The 15,752-nt window shown below is 41.3% G+C and overlaps 1 protein-coding gene across 1 annotated transcript in view; it reads right to left on the bottom strand.

The window, feature by feature from the left end:
- The window catches only part of GABRA5 (gamma-aminobutyric acid type A receptor alpha5 subunit), a 55,069-nt gene that overhangs the window by 19,173 nt on the left and 20,144 nt on the right, over positions 1-15,752 (bottom strand). The window contains exon 7 of the mRNA XM_030946610.1: positions 8,102-8,184. Coding sequence (XP_030802470.1) covers positions 8,102-8,184 — 83 coding nt within the window. The remainder of the gene's footprint in view (positions 1-8,101; positions 8,185-15,752) is intronic.

The following is a 15,752-nucleotide window of genomic DNA, read 5'->3' as shown; positions in this document are numbered from 1 at the left end:
AGACTGAGGTGTCATAAAGGAGCTGCCAGACTAGAAACTGAAATCCAAGTTCAAGCAGTGTCTTACAGCTTTTTTCCTTCCCCAAAAACCTTAGGCAAGTAATTTTGTCATTAATGTACTGCAGTAGCACTGGGAGGCTCTAATTGAACCTAGGGACCCATAACGACAGAGGCAATAAAAGCAAGTAATGAACCACTCTATCTTTGCACAGAAGAGACTGTAATTGCTCTTTGCTTCCTTTATGCCCACCTGCAAAATGCAGGCAGCAGAGACCTACCAACCTCACACGGGGATCATGAGAATGATTCCAGAAATGTTTATGAAATGCTTACAAGCCATGGAAACAGCCACCTTAGAAAATAAGAGACATTAAAAACCTGGCTTGTAAAGCAGAGGAGCAGTATCTACCGATTTGTCACATTTACAAATAATTTCCTATTTGCCAGTGGTATAGACCCATGATCCATGGCTGGCAACTGCAAGCCCGGTGCTGCCTTCTGGGGCATGATGAGACCAGCAATGTCTTTGCAGGTTTGCACCCAAAGGCCATTTGAAAACTTACGCATATTAAGCACAGTTTCTGCATGTTGTTTTCTATTGCTGACAACTTATATTGATTCCCTGTAATCAGGCAGTTGTGCAGCCTTTAAGTTTAGGATGTAATCTCCAAAGTGGGAAACGCGTGCTGATGTTTGTACCATTAGCAAAGCACCCCGGATCTCCACACGGCTCCACCACAATCCTGTCTAGACCTCTTCCACATGGGACAAAAACACCACTGCTGAGTACCTCCACACCAACCCCTACTCCTGCCTGAACTTTTGTTTCCTTGAGTTCAAAACCACCACCAGCTGAGCTTTCTTTCCCCAAAGAGCCTGAGAATGTGAGCCACCTCAGCAGGAGGAGGAGGCTGCTCACAGGGCAGGCAGAGCGCAGCCTCTCAGTGCTGGCTGCTCAAGGGGTTCCTTGCAGCTGCTACAAAAGCTGCTACCAGCACCCCCCAGAAAGCCAATCCAAAGAAAGGGGCTTGTTAAGGATGATCCTGCCTGCATGGACACTGCTCTCAGCTAGTAGGGAGCCAAGCCCTCGGCCACTGCACGTCAGCAGAGTTTGCAGCCTGGGCTCAGCACTGGCTGCGAGACATGGGGAAGGCAACAGCTTTTGTTCTTTCTGACCTCCCTTTCTCACTTTGTTATGAAGCTAAGAGGGACAAACTCACTGGCTTCTATGCAGCAGGTGACCAGAAGTAGAAGCTGACTGAGCCAGAGCTGGGCACTGTTCCACAGGAAAGCCATCACACAGCCAGGGAGCTGGGCTGCTGTTTTAATGTATTTTAAGCATTATGTCAGTGCAGACATACAGTAACCCTGTATTTATGACAAAGCCTTTGAAACGTTAAATAGAGACAGTTACTGCAAGTGCTTGAAGGATATACTACAGTTTCTTCAGCCTTTTCAAGGAAGTCCTGGATGTGTGTCCCTATAATGGGCGAGGTAAAACTGACTGATCTGATCATTTTAGGGAGCCCTTTTCCCTTTTGTTAAACTAAAAGGTATACTTCTATGGCAAGTGGTAAGTTATGGTCATACTCATTCGCAAGTTATGCAGACTGGGGTCCTCCAACAGCAGCTGCTGCAGAAACCACATGGTCCAGGCCCAGAACACTATGTTTTAATTTCTAAGTAGATTCCTCTTAAGAAATCTTCTTACATCTCCAGAATACTTGAGTATTACAGTATTTTCTTTTAGACACCATTCGGGATGAATTTCCTGCCCTTTGGATGTTCTGGGCTACATTGCTCCACCTTGACTGTGGGACCTAACTGCCCAAAATGCTGAATTAAAGAAGCTATATTGCTATACCTAGATATACATATGACTATAGGCTATGATGCAAAACCTGTGAGAAGGCTTAAATGTCTGCTGTTGAAACCCACTGCACTCATTGTAGAAGAAACCGCACAGTTCATACAAGATGCTTGAAGAAGTGGTTAAGTTTTCTCTATACTGAAAAGCCCTACTGACTGTCTCATTGAGATCCTTTGAAAAATGGGACTTCCAGCAGAAATAGCTGTAATAGTCATTAGGAGAGATACAAAAGCTCACCACCAATATAATGTAACACCTAACTAATCTACAGCAGTGACTGTTTCTTCTGAACAAAGCATGGTTTTGTATTGCTGAGCTAGCAATGCAGAGAAAAATGGTCTTCTAAGTTGCTCTGACTAGGGTATAATACACTTACCTACATGAGATAGCACTGCAGAAAAATAGGAACTTCTAAAACATGATTCATCTCATCCTTAGGCATATATCAAAAGTAATTCTAATGAACCTCACTGCAGAAGTACTTATTTCCTTTCAATGGCCATAGAGGGATTCTAGATAACTAACTGGAGCATATTTTTCTATCTGAAATTGTCACAGATCCATCCCATCCATTCCCTAGAGCTTTGCTGTCAATACAAGGCTTTTGATATGGGCCAAATCCCTGTGCTCATTCTGCATTAAAAGATTTAATTTTTTTAAACAACACAGCCTCATGACAAGTCATCTGTCCATGATTCCAAGCAAAATAAAGGCCAATAACAGCAATACCATTAGGCAGTGTCCATCATCTCCATTCACTCTAAGGCTTCTACAGAAAATTAGTTCAAGCTAGATGCCCTGTGCTTTACTAGCTAGCTATATTTAAGTAGAACAACAATGGTCCAACACAGTTGTCTAGACTGCCTGTTTGATGCTGCCACAAGCAAGTCTTTCATTTTGTTTGGAGTTCTAGCTTCTAAACAGCTAAAAATAAGGGGAAAAGTATGCTAACTAAAGAGGTGGTTGGTAGCTGAGGGTAATATAGGGTTGAAAGAGAGAGAAGGAAAATACATCAAATGTCTTAGAAATATTTAGTTTTAGTATTCACCTAACTTAATCTTATTTTAGTAATTCAATATCAATATTATTTTAGTAATTGCAATGGAGGTGTCTAAGGAAGCAGTGATAAGCCTTAGGAAAATGTAACAGAAGATATTACGTTAGTGAGCAGAACGCCACCAAACCTATCCATTCCCTATTAGCTGACTTCTGCCTCAAATTGCAAAATCCCAACTTAGTCTTGTTGAACTCAGCTGCTCAGCATTTCACAGAGGTCTGCCCTGGCTCTCTCATGTGTCCTTTCACAAGGAAGGCACTAATACATCCCAGCAGAGTCAACAAGCTGTGCTGACTGTCTCTGCTCTCAGGAATAAATTCAAGGAGCCTCTTCTGTCCAGCTGTAGGGAAAAGTAGCAGAAAAGCTCTGTCTCTACATAGGAGACTGCAGTTCCAGCTGTCCCTGAGAACAACCTATGAAAAGCTTCCTAAGAGCCATTTCCACTTTTCAAAGTCTCTTAAAATTAACATTTGTCTTTATTTATTATTCATTTATTATATTTTTATACAAGACTTATACAGACAGGTTTTGAGAGGCCAAATACATTATTTATCATATTTTACTAAACCAGAGTTAAAGTCTGTTTAGAAGGACACTGTTTTCAAGTTCTCCCTCCATACTTGCAGTTTTCCTGCAGCACTTGCAGATGCTAATTGGGAAAAGTACAAAATCAAGAAAAAAACCTGTAGGTGGCTTCACCTCACTGCCTTCTCTGCATTGTAAGAAAATATCAAGGAACTTCTCTTAAAATACTTTTTTTAAAAAAATTTCCAAGTGGCTACAAGAAATGGATAGTTTGTGAACAGTAAGTGCCTTAATGTTCAGTGTTGCAATAAAAATTGGGATACTGGTGAAGTTCCTGTCTCCTCATTACTCTGACTTCACCACGCTTATTAGAGGAAAATAATTTGAGCATATCTCCTGCTACAGAACTAGCCTGTGCACTTTCCTTTATCAAAAGTCAAACTGTGACTTAGTCTGAGGTGTTAAAAAGGAAGATGTACATAAACTACATTAGCTACTATCTCCAGACACGACAAAATGCTCCCTGACCAACAGCTGGAAAGCTCGCTTGTTGATCAACAGCAATCAACCTTGGCCATCTTCATGGCCGATTAAAATTCATCAGAAATCAACACAAGTCCTCTTTTTCCTGTGCTCATGAGCTTGGGGAACTCATTATTTTCAGCATATTCATTAAATTCTCTACTTACTCTAAAAATAGCATGGTGGGGGGGTTTGCTGCTGAGTGACTAGTGGCTGCTTAGCGTATTTGTCCATTCCACAATACAAGATCTGGTAACTCCATGTACTCAGCACTGTGTCTTCAAGAGACAGTTGTCATAAATAGACTCCACCTTACAGAATTCAATATTGTCAAAGCACCAATTAACAGCAATTAACTAATTCATCTTCAGGGCAACCCTGTGAGCTAGGTAACACCGATATAATTAACACAGGAGTAAAATGAGATTTAGGAGTTAAGTCAGTTGCCTGGGCAGAGGCCTTCATGGTCTAGTGGATTAGACATCTGCCTCTCCAACCAAAGACGTTGAGTCTAATCCTTTTTCTGACATTGATTTGCTGCATGACCTTACGGAAAGTCAATTAACTTCTCTGTTTCAGCTGCACTAGAGATAATGATGCTTACCTACCTGGTGACACATGGGCGTTTGGACACTGTACTAAATTATACTCTTAATGTATTCTTAGGGACTGTCAGTGGAAGAGGTGAAACATTAAAGCTAGGAAGCTTTGATGTCCTTGCTATTTTATCTAATTCTTCCTTCCCACACCAGAAATAGCCTGGGGTTGAGATCAAGTTTCTTGGGCTAAGGTGCTCCTAGTGAAACTGCTTCTGGCATCAGGAATTTTCATTACATCCTGTTTGGCCAGCAAAGTTATTTAGAGTACAGGTCAGCACTGGAATTGCAAAGGAAAGTTATTTTAAATTTGGCCGTGGAAGAAACCAGCACCCTTCCCATGCTACCATGAGATAATGAACAGACAGACTGTCACAGCAATCCCCATCCAGCACCCTGGATTCAAAGAGAGCAGAGCCTGCTGCAGAGATCTCTGAGCCTGTGCTCATGCATCATCCCCACTTCCTCTAAATGAGACTTCTACAGGAGTTCTGACCCCTAGCAGGGGTGCAATCCCACAGGAAAAGTACCTGTATACATGTACTCCTGGAGCAGAGCCACCTGATCTTGCCATCTTGGAGCAGTGGGGAGCTGTACTTAAGAGAAGGACAACTAAAGGACAACTAAAACCTGCTCTGTTCATTTCATTAGGAGCTGTCCCTGAACTTCTGTCCTTTTCACGACATGCCATAGAGTGCTAAAAAATACCACTTCTGCAGTGGGCATTTGAACTGCCCAGCAGACACCTAGGCTGGTAGCATGCACAGGTAACTTTATATCATATTTTATGTATTTGACTGGGCTTTTAATTATTTCTACAAAATATTCTGTTGGTACGTATCGTGTTTCTTAGGCCCATAAAATCTCCCACAATTCTAATTTAGCAAGAAATCAGTCAAATAGGACATAAGAATTTAACATTTACCTTTATTTATGTGAGAAAGCTTAATTTTCCTTCTCTTTCATAATGAAGAAAACATCAAGCACTTTTTGCCTTTTGCCTGCTGAATTATAGCAAACATAGTGAACGCTCATGCAGCCAGAAAATGAATATGCTGCTCCTGCCTGTGCTGCAACACTGATCACTTCTCAGCATCCTTTCTGCTGCTCATCTGCTGTATGACAGCTCTTCATTCCACTGCCCTGCTCTCTTCATCCTCAGACTGGTTAGCACCACTTTCTTCTCCACCCTCGCAACTCCACTGATAATGTGTTTAACATTTACTTTGATGCTATTCCTTGAGGCTTTTCAAAAACCTTTTTGGAAAGAAGACCATTAAAAAAGAAAGCCTGTAGGGAAAGACAGTGAGGAAAGCTAAAGCAGAAAGGGTATGTGCTTATCTATCATATTCCCCTGTAGGCTTTGTCTTGCTGCAAACCTGCAGGTGACTCAATGCAAACCCACACTGCTGTAAATAGGGAATAAATATTGTCCTCTCCTAAAATATACCTGGACTAGTTCAATAAGCTCAGACTTACTGGCTGCTACTTGTACAAACATATTAAATCCCAATAAATTACAAGGGAGCTATCAGATCAGAATACAGATATTCTCATGGCTGAAAGACTGTATATAGCTTGTCCCTGTATATTTACTTTTTGCAGAGGCCAGTGGTGTGGCTAGCACAGACCAAATGGTTCCATGTCTACACACTGTGAAAGAACTTAAAGGTTACTTGTAATAGCTTATAAACCTATTCTAGGATTTTATTCTGAGCATGGCAAGGGGCATAAACTAAAACTCTATTCACCCCTCACAGGCCTAAAATATAAATCCTTAGTGCTGGTTTTGACACAGATTAAAATTACCTGTGTGCTAAGAGGTGATTAACATGTAACACAATTGGCACTAGCAGGACATATAATTACATTCAGACAGATTACTGGGTACTCCTTCTAAGCATTTGTAGCTTATCTTGTAATGTTATCTCATGCACTCACATGTTTGACTGGGATGCTTTTTTTTTGGTCTTACTATGTGGAGAGTTAGAACCTGTACTTTACTGCACCTAATCTACTAATACTAAATGGAAATACCCATTTAACTTTAAGGTTGAGCTTCAGATCTCTGCTGCATCAGGCTCTTGATTTAAATATGTATGTTTTAATATTGCATATTTTGCAAGATTTCATAAAACTATACAACACATCAGTTCTGTAGCCTAGACTAGAAATCAACTAATGTAACTTCATCTATTGATAAACAACATGTAATACCAGGAAGGATAACTTATTTTTCTTTGTCTTATTAATTCTTTTCAGTGGCTTTTGTTTAATCCTTTATATAAACAATTACAGTCTCCTGTGAGATGTTTTCCCATTTTCAAGTTCAGAATTAAATGGGTGATTTGCATAAACATTTTTAAGTGGAATGTAAAGGTGTCTGGACCTTCAGATTTATATTGGCTTTGCTGTAAATTAGTGCTGCTGAAGTCAATAAACACACTTGCAGTGAGTTTGTAAAATACTGGTGACTATTGGGAGGAAACAGAATCTGGATTGGAAGAGGGAAAGGAAATCAGTTCATCTTAAGTTTGGTAATGTGGTATAGTTACTGTAAACAGTGTTTTTACGTCTTAGTATGCTCACTAGAAGACAATGTATAGTCAGTATTAAATCAGGGCAGATACAGACGATAAAGGCAAAGCTTAATCTTGCTAGGATTAGTGACTCTAAATTGATACAGCTGAAAAACATTGCAAAATGCTGAAGTTAGGTGGCTTCAGGGGCTAGCAAAATGCCTTGCATGGTAATTATCAAAAGTCTTCGGAGACAATGATTGCACCTGGAAGCGCTTATTTGATTACCAAAATAAAAAAAATAGTCTACTGCAGTAGCCTCATTTGTACTTTAATTAAGAGCTTTGTTTTTAAATATAACCATCTGATTCCCTGGGGTTATTTTTAAAGTAAGCTTCTGGCAAGGCAGCAGTGTGGTGGATTAGAGGCTTGGAATTGAGGAAAAATCGTCGTTCAGCATACAGTTTAGAATAATGTGTGCATATATACAAATACATGTGTATTAAACATCATGTAACAGGATACAGGACTGGATTTATTAAAGCCAAATGGAAAGATATTTCCTCTTTTAATATTCTAGATCTCTTTTAATATATGCAATGCAGATACTGCAGTCTGGTTCATGTAAATACCATAACAATTGCACATCAATCTGACCGAGCCAGTGAAAGCTCTGTTTTACTCCAGATGTAAAACCAAGTTATCAGTTTAGCTGTCTGCATCTAGAACTCCATCTAACAGTGGCTGTTACACTTGATGTGGATATATAAGGCATATCACCCATCAACTCACCATTTATCATGGAGTATGCAGGCATGAGTTGAAAAGCAGCAGGCCCAGATAAAGCATAGTCATGGGAAAGGAGCAGCAAGGGGAGCAGAATGGGGATGCTAAAGAACCATGTTGAAAGGGGAAGGCTGGGGGGGAGGGCGAAAGATCTGTACAAGACATTTCTGAACATGAAAAGACAGAAAATGGTATTTTTCGAGTTCTTATTCCAGAAGAGAACTTACAGCTTCCAAATTTTAATGGGCAAGCATGTGCATCCATGGGGAAATCTTCAAGCTGCATGGGACATTCAGCAGAGATGGTCAATCTGTGGAGGAGTAAAAAGAAAACACATAATTTTGCACTCTTTCTTTAGGCCCCTCGCTGCACTACATGAGTGCTGACACAAGCATACTTTTACTGAAGGCTCCTTGCTCCTGCTGAAATCACAGATAACCCCCTGTTAAACTGAATGTGAGATAAGCCAGGTGGACCACTCTCTGTGCATGCCCCAGGCATTATCTAGTAACCCTGACACATGTGGAATGATTTTATTTATGTAAGCTGTCCCAATAAGATCATTCTTTTTATTAGTACGTGAAGAAACTCCTGTGATGGAGTTTCTGCCATGTACTTTATACTTATCTGCTCTCTGTACATACTACAACTGGACTGGGAATTTGACTCCTGGGCCAAATAGCACTGTTACAGACATAAAGAATCATTGACTTTATATGTAGATGTAACTATTTAAATGCATTAAATAGATATTTATAGATAGAAATATATAACTAATATCGCTATATATAAAGTTATATATAATCAAGGACATATATGCATCACTTTATCATAGTGCTCTATGGTTAACTTCTGTGGAAATCACATGATATTGGTGTCCATTTCAGTTCAACACACTGTGAATTACCTGGGCAAAAACAACAGGGTCATATTCCCCAGCATACTGCTTAGGGAAGCAATTCTATCCTGGACTCCCAAGCCACTATGTGGAAATATTTCATCTAGACCAGACATAGGTCTAGGGAAGAAAAAACCCTTAGGCAAATATAGATATTTCCCATGGATGTTCTGCATGACTGACCAATCAATCTGAAGACTAAGAATAGTCTGAGGTAAATTTCTGGGCAGTGCAATATCAGTTATATTGATATCAAATGCATCAAATATATCAAATATCTCAAGAGAGCCAAAACATGCTTCTAGCACAAGGAGAACCTGTTTTGTTTATGCCATTTTGATATTTGCATAATACAGACAGTTTGCTCAGGATGTGAAGATGAAAATCTCCTTTTACTTTATGAATATCTTTATGGCTTTCTCAATTTATGCTATTATTCCACCTCAGAGGTGACAGCCCAGAGACATCCAAGGCTCTACAGACTGCCTGGTGCTGGGCTGACACAGGGCTCTACTGGAGGGCAGCCTGGTTCCTAACCAAACTATTGCTTGGGGAGTGAAAACTTCCAAAGAAATCCACAACACCCTACTACCAGCATGCAAAAGAACACGTTCCTATCAGTACAGCAACATGGAACCATACATGCTGGCTATATAAATAGTCATCACTTCCTATGGTGCCATAAGAACTGCTGTCAAAAGGGGCTGTAAAGGGTAATAATCTGTGTACAGATGGCACAGTGCTCAGCCAGTCCAGTTCAGTACAACGCAGTGATGCCTTGCCAGGGCACTACAGCTACACAGACAATCAACTGAGGGAAACAGCTCCGCTCTGCTGGAGCTAACACACAGAAATTCTGGAGCTCTACCAATGGCTGGAAATGGCAAAGAAAGCACAGAAAATGCAACAGTATCACTGGCTAGAGATCATATTCTGAGGATGAGCTGGGAAACAGGGGGAGAAAATGGCAAAATGCACACAGTAATAGAAAACATAAAGATAATATGCCATAGAAAGCCAAAGAAAAAGAAATCCAGTTCAGAACAGAGATAATTTACCATTTGGTAAGAACAGACAGGAGGGTGCAATATAGAAAAGAAATTACTGAGGCCTGAGATACCTGCACTTAAACAAAACTGTTCTTGAGCTTTATTTTTGTAAAAGATATTTTAAGATCACTCAGATATATAGCTGTCTGCAGTGGAGACAGCCCTTGGGCACCAAAGCCAGCAAAGCCAGAGTTACCGAGAGTGGTGTGTGGATGAATTTAATAAGCTGGTTCTAGTAGTATCCTGCCCAGAACTCACATCCTTTTCACAAAAATCACTCTAATGGGCACTTGAAAGCAAGGTTGCCATCCCTCCAATGCGTCATTTTATTTTCCATGTTAAGCACTATAAATTTAACCTTCTTGATAAATTCAGAAACCTTGCTGCAAGAGCCCAAAAAAAGCCAGTGTGCTTTGCTGCAGTCCATCTCCTGTCTGTTTGTCTACCAACAGTTCAGGCATGTCATTTCAGAGCTGCAGCTTGACAACATTTTGATATACACACTTGTCATCTGCAAACATCGAAGGAGGGAATGCCTATATCCATCTTACAAAGACAACAGGTGTAGAACCAGGAAGTGAAGGAATATTCAGTGCAGAATTATGCATAAGCCCTTCTGCTTCATCTTGCAGTCCTATGAATTGTATCCTGCTGCCTGCATCTCTGGAAATAACCCTTGTGTGTAATGAGGAAGGTTGTAGACATTCATCAACTATAAATGTGGAAGAGAAGTGAAGATGAGTTGTACAGAGACTGTGACCTAGCGGAATTTAATTAAGTCCCTCCAGAAATTATTTTTGCCTGTCTTAAATAAAAGGGTAGCAGATAAGGCTGGAGGGCATCTGGCTGCCACTACCTGACTTAGAAGCCTCAAACATTCTTGAGGTGCCAGGGCTAGTCCTCTGTCCCCTATGAATTTCTCATCCAGCAAAAGGCAGAATATCCTTTAAAAGAGTGCTGCCTGCTGCAGTCCTCTGGGTCTAGCCTGGGGAAAGGTAGAACCAAGTTTAGGAGCTGTTAATGTGCTTGGGGACAGCCTTTCTTTCCATTAACATTAATTCTTTGGTTAAAAATGTTCATTTTGCTCTCTATCAATGATATCTGCATGCTTCTTTCCTTTTCCCATGCCCCCATCCTAGGACCACTTGTAGTCTGGCAGTCTTGAACAAAATTAACTAGCTCTACCTATTTGTTACATGCTATTAACAACAACGTAGGTGATTTTTAAGTACTCAATAAACACTCTCCTAGAAACCTCTTACAAAAGCGTGCATTACCGGAGGCTTTTGAAGTGCCTTGTAATGGCCAGTGTGACAAAAATTTTGACAGGAAACTTGCAAGAAAACTTGACTGTGGGTTCTGATTCACAGCACAAATGTCACCACCCTGAATTTCTGTAGTTGCTCTGTGCCCAACACAAACTGGTTTTCATAACTCTGTGAGGACCTGAAAAACAAAGTCACTCAATTGACTCCTGGTTCAAAGAGGCTGGATTTTCTACTGAATACAGAAATAAAAGCAGCACAGCAGACATCTACACTCTGGGGGCTGGAAGCACAGGTTTTTGCATACAGATTTGCTCTGAGATGCAGAGTACAAGCTATATATTCAGATCATAGCCCCAGGAGGCTCAAAAAATTGATATCTGTGTCTACTCCTTCAAATATCTCCTGCAGTGATATTTGCACACTTTGGCTTTTAACATTGTGATAAAGCTTAGGGACCCTTTGCATATTCTAGTTTACATAGCTGATTATTACACAGTCCTCGGTCACAGCCAGCATGGCATAATGCTTTTCAAACCTGATTTTCTTTAATGACAACATAACCCATCTAGTTGATCAAGGGAAGTCATCAGGGAAGCTGATGTCATCTTTTTGGATTTCCTTACAGCTTATGCTACTGTCTCTCCCAGTATCCTTCTGGACAAAATATCCAGCACACAGCTGGATAAATAAATTAGTTGGTGGGTGAGCAACTGGCTCAGGGGCTGGACACAAAGGGTTGCAGTGAACAGATGACACGAGACTGATGACCTGTCACTAGCCGGGCTCTGCAGGGCTCCATCGTAGGCCCTGTGCTCTTCAACATCTTTGTGAATGACTTGGATGCAGGACTGGAAGGGATACTAAGCAAGCTCAAAAATGATATAAAACTGGGAGCAGTTGTTGCCTCCCTTAAAGGCAGGGAGGCATTGCAGAGAGACTTCCAACAAATCAGAGGGGTTGGCAATCACCAACAGTATGAATTTCAACAAAGGAAAGTTCTGGATTCTGCACCTGGGATAGGGCAGAATGTATGGACAGACTGGGGAATGCGATGCTGGAAAGCAGCACCATGGAAAGGGACTTAGGGGTCCTGGTCAGTGGCAAGCTGAACATGAGTCACCATTGTGCCCTGGTAGCCCAAAGGGCCAACCATGTCCTGGGGTGCATCAGGCAGAGCATCACAGCTGGGCAAGGCAGGGGATTGTCCCACTCTGCTCTGCACTGGGGCAGCCTCATCTCAAATATTGTGTGCAGTTTTGGGTACCACACTATAAGAAAGATATTAAATTATTAGAGAGCATCTAAAGGAGTGCTATGGAGATGGTGAAGGACTTTGAGGGGAAGCTGTCTGAGAAGTGGCTGAGAGGAGCCTACAACTTCTGTGTGAGGGGAAGAAGAGGCATTGATCTGTTCTTTGTGAGGACCAGTGACAGGACCCAAGGGAATGGCCTGAAGTGGTGTCAGGTTGGATATTAGAAAAAGGCTCAGGTTGGAGGTTCAGGTTGGATATTAGAAAAAGGCTCTTCACACAGAGGGTGGTTGAGCACTAGAGCAGGCTCCCCAGGGAAGTGGTCACAGCACCAGCCTGACAGAGTTCAAGAAGCGTTTGGACACGTGATGTGGTTCTTGGGAATGGTCCCATGCAGGGGGAATTGCACTTGATGCTCCTTGTGGGTCCATTTCAACACAGCATATTCTGTGATTACAACAAAATTACTCTCAGTGTGTATTCCCTTAAGAAAGATAAAGGAGGCCTGGGCATGCACACATGAAACAGTCTTTGCCTAATCCTTTTAATATGGTGACTCCAGAATGACCTGTGATTCTCCAGAATGATGATGATTGCTGTGCCCAGTGTAGCAGTGTGTAACAGTCTGTAGCACCCTAAGGGATTAGTTCCACTCAAACAGGGTCTATGACAAGATTATAAGCAGCTATTAAAGGTCCTTTGCAATAGGAGAATAAAACTCTGATTTTATTGAAGATATTGGTAAAATTCTTTCTGACTTGAATGGGACCACTTTTCATCAAAAAAATGTAACAAACCCTGATTACAGCTGCCGATTTATTAATGACAAAATTTTGTTTTCATAATGCTCCAAATACTCACACTGCTAACCAAGTGTTAATCAACCAACAAAATGCTATTGTGTACCTTAACTATCTGAAAAAAAAAGTTAGGTCTACAAATTATTTAATCTATCCCCTATAATTGTACATGAAAGCTTTATCAAAGCTTCATAATGTATAGCCTTTAAAAACATAAAGTGATTACTGACATTCTGTTTCAAGACACATAAACAAAATTCTAAGAAAAGCACAATTCAAGCAGCAAGACTTGTTCACTTCAGAAAAGTCACCTTCAACCATTTCCACTAGGGATTTAAGCATGACAATGCTTTCAAGAGATTGCTCCTTTTCAGCAAGAGGGAAAAGAAGAAGGTGTTAAAATCAAGGATGCGGCAAAGAAATAAATTCAGATATTAGGGAGGCAGACATTTGGAGTTAGTGTGCTTCAAGGTGAGGTGAGAATCCCTCAGTAGCAGTCCCCAAGACAGAAGGCACCCTGTCCTGCAAGACCCTGTTTTAGGTCACTGCAGGGACCCCTCAGCTGCTCCCATGATCTCCTCAATGCAAGGAGCATCTGTTCCTACTTGTGGGTCAAGACAGGGGGGACTGAGCATCCTTCTCCTACCCTGTGAGTGCAGGAAATATTTTCCAACATATTATCTGCAGCTGCCAGGCAGGAGTTGAGGGCAGTCACCTGCCCGGGGAGCCACAGACAGCTGCAAAACTTGCTTCTGCTTATCAAAAGTTATTTGCTGCTAACTTTAATATGAAAAACATTAAAACAGAGAGCTCTAGAATGAGAGGGGAGCAGAAAGGCAGTCCCCAGTGGTTTTTGGGAGAACTTAATTCAAGATAAATGTTGAATAGTAAGAGTTACAGATGAGGGGACACAGAAATACTTTTGTTGGCACTAAGGTACTATGGCCAGAGAGATATGGAGTTTTTATGCCTATTTGCACTCAGCCCCAAACCAGCTCTATCTTTTTATTTATTTATTTCAGTGCACTACCCTCACCCCTGTTTAAAGGGAACATTTAAATGCTGGGCTTTGACCCCACCTGTGCTGGCAACTTCTACCTGCTATGGGGCTCAGGTGAGCCCAAGTGCCCTTCCCAGCATGAGACCAGCCATTTTCCTTTATAAAAGGGAAAATATTTGCTTGAAACTCACCTTAAACCTACCACAACCTATCTCTCCAACATGCCAAAAAAGAGTTAAGTGGATGCAGACTTCAGCCAGGCTGTATCTCACTCCAGTGGGCTTGCTGGCTCCCTGAGAAGGGAGACTTCAGGGCTGGGTCAGACCCTTTTCAGGAGTCAGCTCCAGGAGAAGCTTCCTGGGGTACTTGCTCCAGCACGACCTCAGTAGAGAATTTGAGCCCTTCAGGTATCTCCAGTATGCCCTCTGACAGACAGGGGGCCAGAAGAATAATAGAGTCATTGGTTTGGGTTGTTTTTTCAAACTGTGTTGTTTCAAACTTTAGGTTTGTGAAATTATTCATCTGACCTTGACTGATGACACAACCATTCACCTGTTCTCCTACTGTGATGTCTTGGGATCACTTCAATAACCAAACTTCTATTTCTTTCAAAAGGTTTTAAAGTAAGACTTGTTTCAGACCCCAGCACAATAAGTGAATAGTCCAGGGAATTGATCTCTCCCTGTGTTCCTGAAGTAAATGTAACGTGCCAGGATAAGCCTATATATTGCATACACACACACACACACACACACACACACACACACACACACATATAGATGTGTGTGCATATACAAGCAAATATATACACATACACACACACACACACATAAAGATATATGAGGACCTTTCTTTGTTCTGAATCACTTGCCATACAGTCCTAACAAACCCTGTTGGTGGTAGTGGGTTACAGAACACCACACAGAAGTTTTAGAATGTGGACAGATGTTCACCCATGGAAACACAGTGTCTCTAAGAGTCACCCTGAAACCTGCCCCTGGTTGGGTGATTGTCTGCAGCCTGGCTCATGGGGAAAGAAGTGATTATTCTTAGTAACTCAAACACTGTTTTGCTCATGGATTTCCATCACTTTGTTGGAGAAAAGGCCAAAATGCAGATTCAGAGCCTTGATCTGCATGTCCATGTGGATGTGGAGGGAGTTCACCACTGTTTCCTACTTATAAGCACTGATTTCTTTGCAATACACCAAATAAAGTGAACAGAGAACAGAAAGTAAACCTAAGACTAGAGTGAGGTGCTTTGATGAAATTTCTATCTTAGCCCATTTTACCTCATAACCATTCTTCCAAGAATACTACCATGTCCCAACTTTCCTATGATGCTGAGATGTGCTATCATTATGTGACAACGAAATGTCCTTTAAAATGCTACAGGGAAGGGACTATGGAAGACTAAGAGCTCCACTCATTGATGCTTTTGGGAGCTGTGAATACATAATTCAGGTCTATGGTGTACTTGACAGCAAAACTCTCACTTTAAGCAAACAAAATCCTCAGCACAGCTTCTGCTGAAGTGTAAAACAAGACTTTATTTGCCTAGATGAACTGTGCTGAAGACTAAGTTATTGTGATGTGATCTGAGGTGGCAGAATTG

Source organism: Camarhynchus parvulus, chromosome 1 (genome assembly GCF_901933205.1).
Source record: "Camarhynchus parvulus chromosome 1, STF_HiC, whole genome shotgun sequence".
Taxonomy (NCBI): domain Eukaryota; kingdom Metazoa; phylum Chordata; class Aves; order Passeriformes; family Thraupidae; genus Camarhynchus; species Camarhynchus parvulus.
The sequence above is the reverse complement of the archived record's forward strand: the minus strand, read 5'-3'. Positions and strand labels throughout refer to the sequence as shown.